Genomic DNA, 15708 nt, shown 5'->3' with positions numbered 1-15708 from the left:
AACAAAGCGCTGTCAGCCATATGCTTTTTGTGTTAGCTTCAAGTTTCTTACCTGATTCGAGGAAAGGTAACAAGTTTCCTATGCAGTCCAGGGTCAGACTTTGTGTTACAAGCTGTATTATAAAACGCTGACCGTCTAGTTATTTCACTTAATGGTTAACAATGAATTAGGAATCTTTTTGTTCCGTACCATCCAAAGAACTGAATTTCTCTACCGCTCATCAAAGATCATTTTGAGAAGACTGTCATGATTAGCAGTTTTTTAGGGGAGTGTCTTCAACGGGTTGCTGTTCAAACCTAAAGTTATTACTGTCTAATTTTAGAAAAGTGTATCCTGGGAAAACGGACGCAGATTTGGGAGATAGAAAACTATGACACTGGCACATAACTGCTCAATACCTTCATGTCAGCCACCATTCCAATTTTAAAGCCCTTCCATTTTACCCTACAAGGCTATGTGGTAATCTTAAATAACGGGTTGCTGTCTTTTACCATTTGGCTATTCATTGCATCACTATATACTAAACCATTTCAGCCTGCTTTATTATGGGCACCTCTACCTGTGATTCCCGAATCAATTGCTCCCCTTTACTGCTTTTTGGGTAGCGTCCTCTCACTTTTTACATCTATCGATCCTTTGCGACTGTTACACATTGTCTGGTAGCCTGTAAACGATGTAGCTGATATGACATGTATAGTTCGTTCCTTGGACATTTGTACATTACATGGCCGTAAGCTACTGGTTGATGACATATTAGTGGTGCATGTACTTTTGAGTTTGTGTCTGAACATTGAAATGAACTGCAAAATAATATATCTCTATATTTAATTTTATGTAAAAATAACATATAATGTATGTACATATCTCAGTGATTCTTTTCATCAAATATATCCTAGCGTTCCTCCCTCAATGATAAGCGTGGTATAGAATTGTCTGCAATATATTTGCATTGAAAATAACAAAAGTTGGTTCCATGTTGGCCAGCGGTCTTCTACTCCTTTAGATTTTGGCTATGAATAGACACAGTCTCTCCTTCCTCTATTACCGCATCCTTTTTCTCCTTTTTCTTGTTTGTGCCTGTTAACTCGAGCAGCCTGCTTGGGTCATCATCCATCGCAGCAATTGCATCTCCAATCTCCTTGGCTATTATTTCACACCAATTTGGATCCTCAAGTTTGAGAAGATTATAATTGGCAAGAAGAAAGTGAGGACAACTCTAAAATGAGATATAATTCTTGTACTCGCACTTACTATTGCTAGAGGGTTGTTGCAGGTTATTTACAAAAGTGAATAAATAATGACTTAATATTCATGGAACCTGACACGTTGCATGTATTTAGCTGGTTTCTCATGCGCTAACACACTCTGTTGTAATGATATTGGCACCAATTAGTTCTATTGCCAAAAAAAGGTTTGTTTATGTTCAACTGTTTCAGCTATTTTAACCCAATTCTCACAAAATATAGTCAATAGTCAAAATAGTATCAAACAATTATCTATTACCTGTTAAAGCACATAAATTACATAATTTTTTTATTATATATTTCAATACATCAGAGTCTTGGCTTTCGAATGAGCCTATATTCAATACACAAAGAATAATAGAACTATGAAAAACGGGGTGTCAAAAGTACGTCCTGCACAAAAAAAACACTTGGTTCAGGTACTCAAAATGTGGCGTCATAATTCTCATTTAGCCTTAGGTCGTCGATCCCTTTCGCTGCCATTGAGGCTTCATTTTTCTGTGACATTCGGTGCTGTTAAACCCGGAGAGCGCTAATAATAAACTAAGATTCTAGATAATCAACAATGCCCGGAGATCGTGCTAACGCCCGACCAATACAAACACATGTTCTGGGTTAATTATGCTTCAATAAATGTACTGTCGTTGATAAAGGTAATGAAATCACATTGATTAAATTATGACCTGCGGTTGCGTGACCCTAGGACTAAATGTCTATCGCACTTTCGCGAGATCACGCAATGCTTGAAATTAATTATTTTCAGTCGTAAACCTTAACATCGCATTAAAAATAAAGAGCTAGTGCATAATATCATCGGGAAAATATAGTATGATTCTTGGAGTCTGAGGTACTTATCATAGAAATAATATGTACATGGAGAACTAATGACACTGATTCCTTTGTCATCTTCATTTGTTCTCTGGATTTGTCATACCTTCGCCTGCCACTAGCATCATTATCGTCACTTTCGTAGTTGATAAATAAGCGGTAAGAGCACACAACAACGAATATGCGAATTGTGACGTCACAAGTTTCGAGACTATGCCAGTAAACATTTTTACGGTAGAGCTCTGGGGAAATCCTATAAACACCAACCAATGTCTGTCTCACCATGGCAAACAATAGCTCATTCAAAAGCCAAGACTGATGTATTGAAATATACAATAAGAAAATTATGTAATTTATGTGCTTGAAGTGCATGTACATGTAATTTTTACATGTTACCTGGTAAGTACATGTAATGTTACCTGTTACCTGCTAAGTACATGTAATTATTACCTTTTACCTGCTAAGTACATGTAATTATTGCCTGTTACCTGCTAAGTACATGTAATTATTACCTGTTACCTGCTAAGTACATGTACATGTAATATTACCTGTTACATGCTAAGTACATGTAATATTACCTGTTACCTGCTAAGTAAGTGTAATATTACCTGCTACCTGTTAAGTACATGTAATGTTACCTGCTAAGTGCATGTAATATTGTGTGATTGCAACATGAGCCAGCTTAATAACAACCAAAGCACGGTTGAAACAAAGGATTTTTTTTGTTGAAAAAAAAGTTGGACATTGTTGATTTATTGTAAATCATTTTTTATTTCATGTTTTTTTTCTACATTTTTGCTCACGAAATCGCCAGTAAATTGCATTGCATATCAAAATGCTGGTGAACCCACTTTTCAGTATTAGTGACTCACAAGCTTTAACTTAACAATTTTTTTGCATTCCACAGACAAAATCATAATTTGCGAACAACATGTACATGTAATAAAGCAAGTAGAGCTACTAGCACTTTCACATAAAAGGCAATATTTAAGGAAATATTCAAGCACATTTCCCTTTAGTATGATCGAATGCTATTGATCATGCGAAATTTAAATTACCAGTTGGATGGTTTTTCATTACTCGGCCGGTTTCTTACTTTTTAGTAAACAGAATCAGAGGTGTAGAATACTCTTCAATGCTTGCATTTGGCTCATTACAGTCAAGAGTTTCATGTTGTAATGGCATTTACTAAATATAGTAGGGAGGGAAAACTACCAGTTATATTTGCTACCTCACAATCCTGCTTTGAGGTTTACATGCACAAAGTAAACTGATAGACCCGACTTCTAAAATCCTGTTGCATTGTATTACACATGCAGTCTAGTATCTCCACTGCACTTGCTTATTGATAATTTAGGATTGTGTACAGGTTTGTTGCACATATGTCAAAACCAGATTGTTTGTTAAGAAACACCGAGTTTTGCAAAGTCGCACAAAAATTTTAAAAATCATAGTTTTATCCCCCAAACAATCACATTTTGAACCATTTAGTTTTTCCTTGCCAACCCTAAACATAAGCCCATTGGATGTCATTCTGTCTGCATGTCTGTCATGTGTTCATACGTACATGTTCATTAGGAGCTTTGGGTTTTGGATAGAGAACCTTTTGCGTAGAAAGCCCTAACTGCTTACCTGAGACTGAAAATAACCGTGCAGTCTTTCTAGAACATTCTTAAAACACATAGCCTCATTCCTCAACTTGTTCGCAGCCTTTTTGAACTCCCAGAGAGCTGCTGTTTCTATGATGCTCGTTGGTATTTCCCAGTGTCGGGATATGGATATCATTTCAATCACGTTAATGGCTGGATCTAACAAATTTGTCTTTCCAAACTTTCGAGCATCATTCATTATCTACAGAATACAGCAGCTATCAGTTTTGCATGCATGTTTCGTTAGCATTTACAAACTTGAAAAGGGAATCTTTCGCTCCACCACCTATGAGATATTTTTAGAAAGCTTCGTGAATAGATTCATAGCAAATTTTTTTAGTAAAAGTAAATGCTGATTTCACGCGAACATGAATTTGAAGGTTGTCAGTTCGATAACATGGTGGATCATTTTCCCATAGTTATAACAAATTTCATGTGCGCTCTTACGAACACGAAAGCTTCAGTAATTGCGTTATTACAGTTGTTTTACTTGTTAACACTGATTAAGAAAGCTAAAAAATAAATGATGTGGTGCGAAGTTGGTCAAATAATGTGGATGTAGATCTACTGCAGAATTAACTGACTTATTAGAGATCCAAGTGGAGTCAAACAGCAAACTTCTTACATCTATTTAATATGCGATATTGTTGCTAGCTTAAGTTAAAGCAAACCTGCTCTGTCAGCTGTTTAAAATTCGTCTCCCAAAAGGCGCAAGCCGGATGATCATCTTCTTGTGGCTCAAGACAGGCATCAAGGGTGTAGACACTCCTTCCTTCAGCCACCTGGCTGAGCATCTGGTCAACAACGACCTTACCCTGTCAACAACAGGTGAAAGTTGCAGTGGCCTTACGAGTTTACTTATGATGTTGTCTACTTGGTGTTTGCATACATATTTCATCAATTGGGTATTTATGGCTTACCTAAACCCGGGTTTAAATTCCCTTAGACTTCATTTTACATTAATATTTGGTAATGTAAAATGAGGATATCAAGGGATGTTAAGTTGTAATAAGAAATGCAGGCTTAGAGATTTTTCTACTAGCAGGCCATTAGCAGTCTTCCCCCATCGTACGTCTCTCTGTTAGGGATGCGCAACTCTTACTTGAGATGAGTATGATTTTCTGCTAGGAAGGGCAACACTCATCCGCGATGAGTACGATTCTCTTTTAAGAAGGAGAACTCTTACCTGAGATGAGTATGGCTCTCGGTTAGGAAGGGCATGCTGCAAACGCATTCCTTTAGGAAGCCCTGCTCCACGAACACTTACAATGCAAGTAACAGTGATGATAGTTGGTGACGCTGGCAATTTGGCTGATGTTGGCTTCTGAGAATCCGGTATAGAAGAGATAGAACCTTTCTTTCCTAAAACAATTACCCTTTCTTTTACAGCAAGGTCAAAAAATGAGTCATATTTTCGACACATTCATGACTCCATACTTTCCATCTTTCAGCTTTATAGACAAAAGGAAGACACGCAGACATAGCAATGCTTATGTTGATAGATAAGTGATATAGAGTAAAGAATTACTATTAAGAACATCAAGTAATGTTTGTAATATATACTCATCTTGGCTAATAAATCCTACTTAATTATTGTGAGCGTTCACGTGTCTGTTTGTCTGCGAAAGCGTTATGCGTTTTTACATTTTTTCGCTGATTTGGTCCAAACTTTACACATCTATGCACCACACCTTCCACCAGATCATCAAAAATATTTGGTTCTATAAGTTCTATCCGGTTCCTGCAAACTCTATGCCTCTATCCTGTAAACTCTATCCTGCTATCTGATTGAAGATGACAGGAGTCCTGGGTAACACCTAGCTTCATGTTAGTATACAAAAACATCTGTACGGTGGAACTAATGCTAAGATTTAAACAGTCAAGCTAAAACAGTTTTAACTGCATTTAACTTTATCAAAATCTACACGCGTGCAGCAAGCTATCTGATTGCGAATGAGAAAAGTCACAAGCAATGCTGAGCTCAATGCTAGTAACACTCAAGTCTTAAGTAAAGAATGTTAATTAAATGACAAATACTTGAAGATCCCTATTTTATTTTCTGTCTAGTAACTATTTATGTTTTTTGACTGAGGAGAAAGAAATATGGATTCAGCGTTAAGATTGTAGCATTTAATTTTTGTCACCGAGTACTAGAGTTTCGAAGGTGAATATGTACCAGTCCAAATCTTTAGGGATGAAATGGTCAGCCACCTAGTTGTTTTGTCATTAGTCATTCATTTACAAAGCTTACAATATTCTGGCACCCTCCCCCCAAATCTCTCAATAGCTTTTGTATCTGCTGATTACAATTGTGATGCTCAAAAGATTAGATTAAAATGTGCAGCGATTTGAAGTCTTGAAGTGAGTTTTCAATGTTGGTAGAGTTTATCTTTTAGAAAAAGGTTTTTAAAATAATCTTTGCTCAATACCATTTCTTCTGAATCTTTATTTTATTAGCTCAGCTTTGTGGCATCTTTGATAAATTTTTATTTGTTCTCTTAGTCGGCTCTAGTTACTTTCTGTTACCCTTCCTTGGTTTAAATACCCATGGCAGATATCAACATTGGATGTCTGTACACCTGAGTTGTCTTCCCTCTTAATCAGTACTCAACATTTAAGCTTACTACTAAACCATATACATATAATTCATAAATACAAGTATTTCTATTAAAATCTCTTCGTGCACATCCATACCCACAAAATTTTATGCAAAGCTCATCAATCAGTCACCAAGCAAGTGAGAATAACTCCACCCACCTTTGGCCTGGCTCTTCTGTTCATTTTCGGTGATGATTAACTGGACGCCCTTCTCACACTCCTCTAAACTTATCTTGTCATGGTCTGGATCATCATCGTTCATCTGAATTCTTTTCACAGCCTTGACAATGCCTAGCGGGTCAATTTCATTCAAGCATGAGTATTTTTGTTTGCATCATCCAGCGTGCAGCCGTGCACACTCATTATAACAGCTTAGCTATCTATAATCTTTCTCTGTATGCAGAGGTACTTGAGTTATGTTGACAACTGTAAACATTCTTTCTTGTCAATATGTTAGCTGACCCTGATAAATATGCTCAGGCGCTGAAGCCAACTGCAGCAAGTAACTTTAAAGATGAACTTTCTCAAAATTTCAGTAGATTTTATCAGAAAGTATTGGCACTGGCATTTTTCTATCAATTATGACTGTTGTTGATGCTTGAGGTAATCTCTCTGCCAGACAGTTCCAAGAAAAAAATTGACAAAACTTAATTGCTTTTGAAACCCTCAGAACAAAAATATGTGCCAAAATGACGTCACTAGTTGTTATCATTTCTATAGTCGATGTCGGCTATTGCGTTCAAGTTGCAGCATTACACTCCTCTATTCTGTCTTCTCTTTGCAACTATAAATATTATAATCGCACTTGCTCTTGATCTGAGAACTTCAGTTAAAACCATAAAAGAGAGAAACTATCAGCCAAGCTACTACTGACGTCATTTCAACACATACTTTTTCCGACGGTTTTAACCTTGAACAAGTCTTGTCAATCTTAATCTTGAAACATCCTGGCAGTCAGATCACCTCAAACATAAAAAAACAATTGCAAATTATAGAGAGATAGCGATATTTTTTTATGAAATCTGCTAAGATTTTGTGTGTAACTTGATCTTTAATAGCTAAATAGGAAGGTTTCTGGAGACCCAAGAGGCTTCGTACTGTGTCTCTGCAACCCAGCGCTAAGGAAATTTTGAGGGAACAGCTCAGTAATGATTGTAGCTAGTAAATTCAACAGAGTTGAATTGTTTTGGATTGAATCGTTTTGGATTGAATTGTTGAATTGATTAATTGAATCATAAACCGCACAAAAATCTCTTGGTAAACGTAGCATCTATTTTATATAATAAAGTATTTTTGAATTTGTGACCCGCTGTACATGTGTATTGTTTTTAATCACCAAAGCTCTTTTTTGAAGGAACCATAAATTCTAAGTCATAAAAGCCATAAAATATAATTCCAGTCTCTGAATAAACCAGTCACAATAAAATTTATATAAACAATTATTTATATAAGCAAATAATATCTCACTAGTTGTGTGACTCACCGTTCCTGAACCAGGGAATGATAAGCTTGGGGGAAAGTGAGTCTCGCTCTAGCAGGTTCCCCAACTCACTCCTGATCATCATCCTTTCTACCCTGTCCATGTGTTTGGCAATGCAAATGTCAGCGCATCCGTGGGGCACTTGATACTGCAGGCCGTACTGCATCTGTAGTTGTGTTCTCATGTATGAATTGGGTTAATAGTGTGAGCGCTCATAGCAATAACAGTGTGTGATAGGACAAACTACCCATGCCTTAAGATGTCTTCTAATCTATTTTAATATTTAAAAGCAACAGTTTCAACACAAAATGGCTGTTTGTCAAGTTACCTAATCACTTTTCACATAGATCCCAATATACTGGGTAAGTACATTCGTGCATTAGCAGTTTAAACGCGTTTACTTTATCCACTTATCACCTTTGTACCAATACCAGTATTTAATTACGAGCAGTTTCACCAAGTGATGGCACAAAAGATTAAAGAGAGCAAATAAGTTTACTCGTTCAACAGAATAATAGCTAAAGCTTAAAATGATGGCTGCCACCTCAGACTTCCTGTTTAAAAGATTGATGCAGACCCGCAGCCAAAGGTCTATGAGTTCCTTAAGACACAGTCTTTCAATGACATGCTCAATTGTTGCTTGACTATCAACAAGCTTTTAAACAATTGAACAATTTTCAACAATTCTGCCTCTCCACTGGACATGTGAGCAGAAATCAATGCTTCCTTTGCCCATTGTTGTGTTACAGTAGAAAATAGCAATTGATCTTTGAGTATGGCAGAAGTTGCTTACCTCATTGTAAAGTATTTACAAAAAGGTGAAAAATGCCAGTTTTCATTTTTAACATTACACAAATGAAGTCCAATATATTGACCATTTCATGTTAAGACCAATTCTGTTCTCACAAAGCAAGTTTGGATATGGAATTCGTGACAAAATAAGAAATGCTAGCTATATTTTTGCTCAAAAAAGCATTACATTAGCAGTGAGTATGTTATCGGTGACGTAGCAGCTCAAAGCTATCAGCAAACAGAGTCTAAATCTTCCATTTGGCTGACAGCTGTTGATTTTCGGAGAAAGTTCGGGGAAAGTTCAAGGCCTCCTGTGCCAATAAGAAAGGCTAGTATAGGTCATTATCACTAGATTACTCAAGATGATCAGGACAACGGTAGCTAAATATAGCAACTTCAAATATTGCACATCCGCCTCACTTCCTGTAGCAAATGGTTTGGATTCTTTTGAGATTCGAACAATTATCAGGAAAGGTAGCAACAATTGGCAAGAAAGGCTGGTGTTATTCAAATAGCCTGGTAACAAATGATAACTTGTTTGCTGGTGGCAAGCAGCATTAAATAACTGCAGTGCTACGATCATTGATCTTTGTCTATAAAACTGTTTTCAGATTTCTATAGCATATTTGAAGCTTTGAAAGTAGGCAAGATAATCCCAGTTCCACTTTTTCAGTTCTGTAAACATACATGTAGGTATAGGCTATGCACACTAGTGTAGACATTATTTTGAAACCCTGTGTGAAGTTGAAAATCTTTTTCATCACAAATTTTATAAATAATAAAGTTGCAAAAAAGATGATAAACGGATGGAATAGAAACTCAAAAAGTGTTAATGTTGGGGACACTAAAGATAACTGGGGAACTTCAAGCAGTTTAGAGAAACGAACCTGAAAACAGTCTGGGAGAGGAAAGGACTTTAGAAAGACTCTCATTTCATATCTGGCAGCATCTGCTAGGTCAATCTTAATCTCTACGCCTTCTCCTGTGACAGTATTGCTAAAGTACATCTGAAAGTGAGGTTCTCTTTCCATAGCATCAGCCATAATCTTTTGAAGTAGGGTTTTAACTCTGAGACTGGATGTACGCCTTCCCTCATCGAGACCTTTAGCCCGGGCACTCAGCACTTTATACATGTGCATTGTGAGGTCCTACAATATGCCCAGCGCCTGCTAGAAACAAAGCTAGTATAAAACTATAGACCAAGTCTATCTCAAGGTTAGTCAAGTTGCAACAGTTACAATAACAACAATGACATTTTGCGTTACACTACTATTGTATTTGGCAATAAATACAATAATGTTAGTGATAATAACATAAATAACAAACTAAGCTGTTACAGACCAACTATATTTGGTCATATTCACCTCCACAAAATGGTAAGTCTATAAGGTGGTGGTAGCACTGATGTTACTAAGCTGGAAGGTCGTTGAACTGGAATATTCCTCCACCAATGTGTGGGATTTTATATTTAAACTTTCCAACAAGCCTATTAGTAACGACACAGTTATTGAGGTTATTGTTATGTTATTAACTTACCATAGTCTCACCTTATTCTTGTTCTACTACTCTGTTAGTCACTAACTCACCATAGTCTCACCTTATTCTTGTTCTACTACTCTGTTAGTCACTCACCATTGTCTCACTTTATTCTTGTTCTACTACTCTGTTAGTCACTCACCATAGTCTCACTTTATTCTTGTTCTACTACTCTGTTAGTCACTCATCATAGTCTCACCTTATTCTTGTTATACTACTCTGTTAGTCACTAACTCTCCATAGACTCACCTTATTCTTATTATACTACTTTGTAAGTCACTGACTCACCATAGTCTCACCTTTTTATTCTCAAGGTCTTACCTTGTTTTTGTTTTGCTGTTCTATAAGTGTCTCCTCTTTTGATTTCTTCCGTTTTCCATCTTGTCCCTCCTCCATTGATGAGAGAGTGTTTGCATTTTGAGAAGTGATTTCATGCATGTAGTCTCTGACATTCATCTTGGTACTAGGTTGTAGACTGTAGACTACATATGGTATTCGAGGTTATGCCCTTTAATCTCCTTTATGCTGTCGTATTCGCTGCTTTGATACCTCGACACGCATTGACAAGTGTCGTTGTCAAGTAGGTATAGCATAAATACTTTCTATTCAAAAGTGTTGAGAAGAAATAATAGGCTACGCGATGTCAAATAATACGTTACATTGCTCGACCATAACACAGACATGAAAGAACTGGACTTCAATGAATTTGTTACAAAGATAAAGTTTATATTGATAGCTAATTGATAAAGCCTTTTATAAAGCTAGTTGTTACATGTACATTATGCATTAACCTCAAATGAATTTGAACAAAGCACACTTTTCAAGAAGTGTGCTTTCAACTTTCTGTAAAAAAAACTGACCATGCTCAATTGAGAGAAAAAAGACAATTTCTAGCTTGGTACAATTTGTTATATTTAGCGTTAAAGCATACATGCTTGTATATAGCTGAAGAGACTTAATTATTTCCTATGTATTTCAGCATACTTCGAACGACCTTGTCACAATCGAGAATTTACAGCCAGAGAAAACAAACATTGCTTTGATATATAATTTTTAATGGGTAAAACTTGGGGATACTAAAATAAGCCTCCAGCACTGCGAGGCTTCAATCATTAAAAAGTGTTAATTTGGAAAAACCGTGTGGCAGGGGTTGGTCTTCCTTTGAAATCTTACTGTCTATATAGCAGAAGATACACCAATTTTAAAACGATAGTGGCTCTGCTGTCATACATCGGACAGCATTAATGGTGCATATGCTGCCGGGAGCTAAGAGATAATCGGTAGCCAAAGATTCTATAATTGCTCTCCAGTTAAACTTTGAACAGTTCAAAATACATGGGATCCGTCAGCTGTCCTACAGCAGTATATGCTGATAACATGGTGTCAATAGCTAAAACTTAAAGCTGGTCGTGCGCCTTCAAGCAGACGTTTCACAGTATTTATCTTACGGTCATAGATCTTGCGCTAATCTTTATAAAAAGAAATCAGGGTGCCAAGAGCATTCATCTGCACTTGAACAAGAGAAAGGTAAGGAAGGTCGGTTGGCTAGAGATAGCGAAGGTTCTATGACAGCTTTTCCTTTTTACTGTAATGTTCTCATGCCATGCATCATCATTAGTTTAACATTTATGGTTTAGACAATGTTTAGATAATATGTCTTTAGACAATAGAAAATGGTTTAGACAATGTCTTTAGACAATAGTTTAGATAATATGTCTTTAGACAATAGAAAATGGTTTAGACAATGTCTGTAGACAATATGATTTGTTCTTCAGTTGATTTACTCATAGACTTCTCTGACCTCTGAGAGAATTTTAACTTAAAACTTATCTTCACCAATTTAGCAATTAAAGAGGCTAAAGAGGGAGACAGAATAAGCGGATTACAGTAACATCTCTACCTATCAGTTGATCACAGACTGTCTATGTCTAAATTTTAACATGTTAAACTCCTTTTGCTTGAATCTGGCACAGCATTCTTCTTAGTATGACAATAAATTTATTGACTGGAGTCTATACTGAATTTTCAGCCAAAAACTGTAGTGAACACACTGATCCATAACTACCATGCATTCACCTTAAATGTAGTATTAAAATACTTTATAGCGGTAAAAAATATATTTATTGCAAGGAGTAAACTAACTCATTTATTTTTAAACAGTTCTCATCAAGAAGAAACAACTATTACAGTAAAAATGAAGTGTTTGATCATATTGGCTTGCCTGACCACACTGACCTTGTCAGCTTTGCTGCCGGAAACCCACCTTATTGCACAAGACATGTGCAGTTCTCTGCCAGACCTCAGTTTCCTCGGTATGTCTTCAAGAATGTAGAGATACAAGTGTACATGCTGTATTTTTGTACATGCTATATTTTTGCATCAACATACACACTACCATTGTAGTGCAATATAATGCATAGAGTACAATATGGTACATCATTAATACTGTATTGTATAGGCTGAGTGAGTGATATTCCTATTGAATAATATTTTTTTAGTTAAATATCTACTCATTTAGCACGCTTCCTGTAGATAAACTTTTGGTAAAAATCCTGAACTATCCAAACTCTAAGTTTTTAGCATTTCGAAACTCTTGATTAGCAAATGCACGAAGCTCTAGTAATTTCTGTTCAATCTACTGCTATATTTGAATCATAAGCACTTCAGACCTCATTGAAAGATTTTCATTCTTCATGTAAATGCTTGGGACTAGTTGTTTGCAGCTGAATGTAGAGAGAGGACAACTTGAAGCGCGGTTAGCCTTTACTAGCCTAAGTTCTACAAATCTTTATACTGCGGTTGTAGGTTCCAAGGCAGCCACCCCAGAAGTAAAAGCTAAACTTCTGCCACACCTTATAACTGTCTGCGAGATTTACAACAGAAGATTCAAAGACGAAGCTGGACTTGTTCAGAGTAGGTTCCGCCTCTCTAATAGACGTTTTCAGACAATTCAATAGAATGCCAGACTTAAACTTAATGTAAAATATTTTATGAATATTATTGGAGTACGAAGTAGAGCATTCTTGAAAAACTTAATCTTGGGTTTCAGCCATCCTACTGTGTGGGCATCCTAGTGTGTGGGCATCCTAGTGTGTGGGCATCCTACTGTGTGGCCATCCTACTGTGTGGCCATCCTACTGTGTGGCCATCCTACTGTGTGGGCATCTGACTAAATTCTAACTTACACAGATGATAAAACCAGATAACACAATTGTTCGTGTCAAGCCAGAACAGGCTCTAACATATAAATAGGTAAAAACAGGTAAAAAATAGAACTCTCATTACTGATGTAACATGTAATTGACCTGCTTGGGTGGTGTTGCTGACCAGATAAAGGCTGACTGCTGCCGGTTTTTCAACACAAGTTTCACCTTTCCATACCTCTTAGTGGGATTTTTACCTATGAATAGTTAGTTTGTAGTTCCTAGCAGAATACACAATAGTTGTGTAATTGTCGATTACTAAGTATCAAGCGCAGAAATCTGAAAAATTGAAAAAAAAATCTGAAAACTTTTGAATTATATATTAACATATACCAGCGTATTAATAATATCTTGGTAATTCACAGAGGATCTGACACTTTTTTACCTATACGGATTGGAAATCAACAGGCGCAAATATTTCCTTAGAACATCAGTAGCTAATCATACACATTGCATAGATAGCCTTTGTATGTCTATAAATATATCTAGACCATGGACAAGGAGGCTGTGATCTCACACTTCTATCGATCATTTTAGAGAGAAATATTATCGATGGCCTGTTTGGTAAAAACAGCAAGATAGCAACCTTAATGAAGGCAGCTGAAGCCTTGAACAAGGCCAAGGGAGTATTCGATGAGGTGAAGAAAATGGCCCCAACTGTACATGATGCCCTCAAAGGAAGTGAGTAACAATAAATGTGATATTCGAAACGAAAAACACAATTGAAAGAAAAATATCGACAGTGCTGAATAAGAGTAACCTCATAGGTGCACTGCAAGAGCCAGTAATCATAGAAATAAATATGGCTGCCCAATTTTTCATACTAATATAGTAAATAGAAAAATAAATAGAAAATGAACCAGTTAGTAACGCTTGGCTTATTTGTTTAAGTTTTTTTTAGAGTTGTCAGTTCTTGGTAACTAAACTAGTTGCACAGAGCTGAACATAAATAAAATTATTTTTTTTAAACTTTGACAAACTGACACTGCATGTTTGATGATTGATGAAGATGGTTAGCGTGAACGATACTCACCACCTTGATAAGTGCCTGTAATTATTTAGTTCAAATTATATTGTTCAAGTATTATATAGACCCACACTAGAAACTTGTGTAACGCAGTAAAAGCCTGCTTTCATTTAACATTTCCAGTGAAGATTTTAAGAGTTTGTGATAATAAGGCTGGATTTAAGGTTTCACTTTACCAACCGAATGAGTGATTTTGTGTATAAGAATAGAACAAGGTTTTTGAAGTCATTCTTAAAGGCTGTTCCACATTATGTCACAATATCTCGGTGTTAACCTCACAATTTCTCGGTGTTAACCTCACAATTTCTCGGTGTTAACCTCACAATACATCAGTGATCTTCTGTGATAACAATTTTCACATGACCATGAACCCATCCGCGTTTACATCAGCGAATAATCCGGACATAGCATTCTCATTATATGCGGCCATAGAAGTGAAGAAAGGCTAGTCTCGCAGCAATTGTCACGAAAGAAAATATAGATCAAGCAGTCCACAACAGCATATCAACCACCATCGCTGATGTAGTGCACCTTACCCAGGTTTTGAATACTCGTAAAACCATCGAAAAAGTTTGACAGCTGCAATCTTTCCGGACATGTTGCTTCTGCGATGCTATCGGCTTTCGAGGTATATAGTCGACAAATAATCCCCAAAAAGGCGACACTGACATATGGCAATATCGTGTGAACCAGCCTTTGATGATAAAATATTGAGAGACCTGTTGTTGTGAAGCTCTGATAGCGTGCTGAGGTAATAACATAGTGTGATTCAGAGCAGCATTCACATGTATATTTAGCGTAAAATAATTGTGAACCATATAGAATTACTAGGATACAGCAACCTACATGTTAACATTTGTCACAAATTTACAGGTATTGATGACGTGCATAAATCCCTCCAGGATATCATGGACTCAATTGTGAATGAATTCTCCGGCAAGACTGCAACTACAGCCAGTTATTAAATTTTAAATATACTCCATTTCTTGTTTGAACCAATAAATCTCGCATAAAATGGTTTACTACTAGCATTTACTGTACTATAGCAAATATATTTCACAATCACAAAATGTTCTTGAATACTATCTTTGTGAGTCCAAAATGGGTACTGCTCATTAGCAAATAAATAAAGAAACTTGCGTTTTTGTAGTTGAGACCAGGTATAGAAGGCCAAGTTAAAGTCAATACCGACGTACTAAACAGAGCCATGTATTCAGAGCTAGTAATATCAGTTTGTAACTAGTTCATGAGACTGTCTGAGGGAATGTGATCAAAAGGGCTTCTTAGTTGAGAGAGAAGACAATTCCAATTTAGGGTCTATTGCAAATGTTCGTCCTGTAAGCAGCCATAA

General features: G+C 36.5%; 3 protein-coding genes across 5 annotated transcripts in view; 2 read left to right on the top strand and 1 right to left on the bottom strand.

Moving 5' to 3' along the window:
- The window catches only part of LOC137388818 (polypeptide N-acetylgalactosaminyltransferase 13-like), a 32131-nt gene extending 31221 nt beyond the window's left edge, over positions 1–910 (top strand). For all 3 annotated transcript variants that reach the window (XM_068075274.1, XM_068075273.1, XM_068075272.1), the window contains one exon: positions 323–910. In XM_068075274.1, the coding sequence (XP_067931375.1) occupies positions 323–387 (65 nt within the window). In that variant the 3' untranslated portion in view covers positions 388–910. The remainder of the gene's footprint in view (positions 1–322) is intronic.
- A 47-nt stretch (positions 911–957) lies between these two features.
- Positions 958–10583, bottom strand: LOC137388819 (uncharacterized). Its single transcript, XM_068075275.1, has 8 exons — positions 10449–10583; positions 9479–9739; positions 7803–7965; positions 6479–6610; positions 4908–5074; positions 4393–4536; positions 3705–3923; positions 958–1216 (listed from the first exon to the last, which is right to left on the bottom strand). Exons 1-8 carry the CDS (start codon positions 10581–10583, stop codon positions 992–994), a joined length of 1446 nt encoding a protein of 481 aa, XP_067931376.1. The 3' UTR covers positions 958–991.
- A 1706-nt stretch (positions 10584–12289) lies between these two features.
- LOC137387641 (uncharacterized) lies at positions 12290–15705 on the top strand. The gene is made up of 4 exons (XM_068074121.1): positions 12290–12439; positions 12933–13040; positions 13868–14011; positions 15231–15705. The coding sequence occupies exons 1-4, from the start codon at positions 12322–12324 to the stop codon at positions 15320–15322; spliced, it is 462 nt and encodes a 153-aa protein (XP_067930222.1). The 5' UTR covers positions 12290–12321; the 3' UTR covers positions 15323–15705.
- The last annotated feature ends 3 nt before the right edge of the window (positions 15706–15708 follow it).

This window comes from Watersipora subatra, chromosome 2 (assembly GCF_963576615.1).
Source record: "Watersipora subatra chromosome 2, tzWatSuba1.1, whole genome shotgun sequence".
Taxonomy (NCBI): Eukaryota; Metazoa; Bryozoa; class Gymnolaemata; order Cheilostomatida; family Watersiporidae; genus Watersipora; species Watersipora subatra.
The sequence above is the reverse complement of the archived record's forward strand: the minus strand, read 5'-3'. Positions and strand labels throughout refer to the sequence as shown.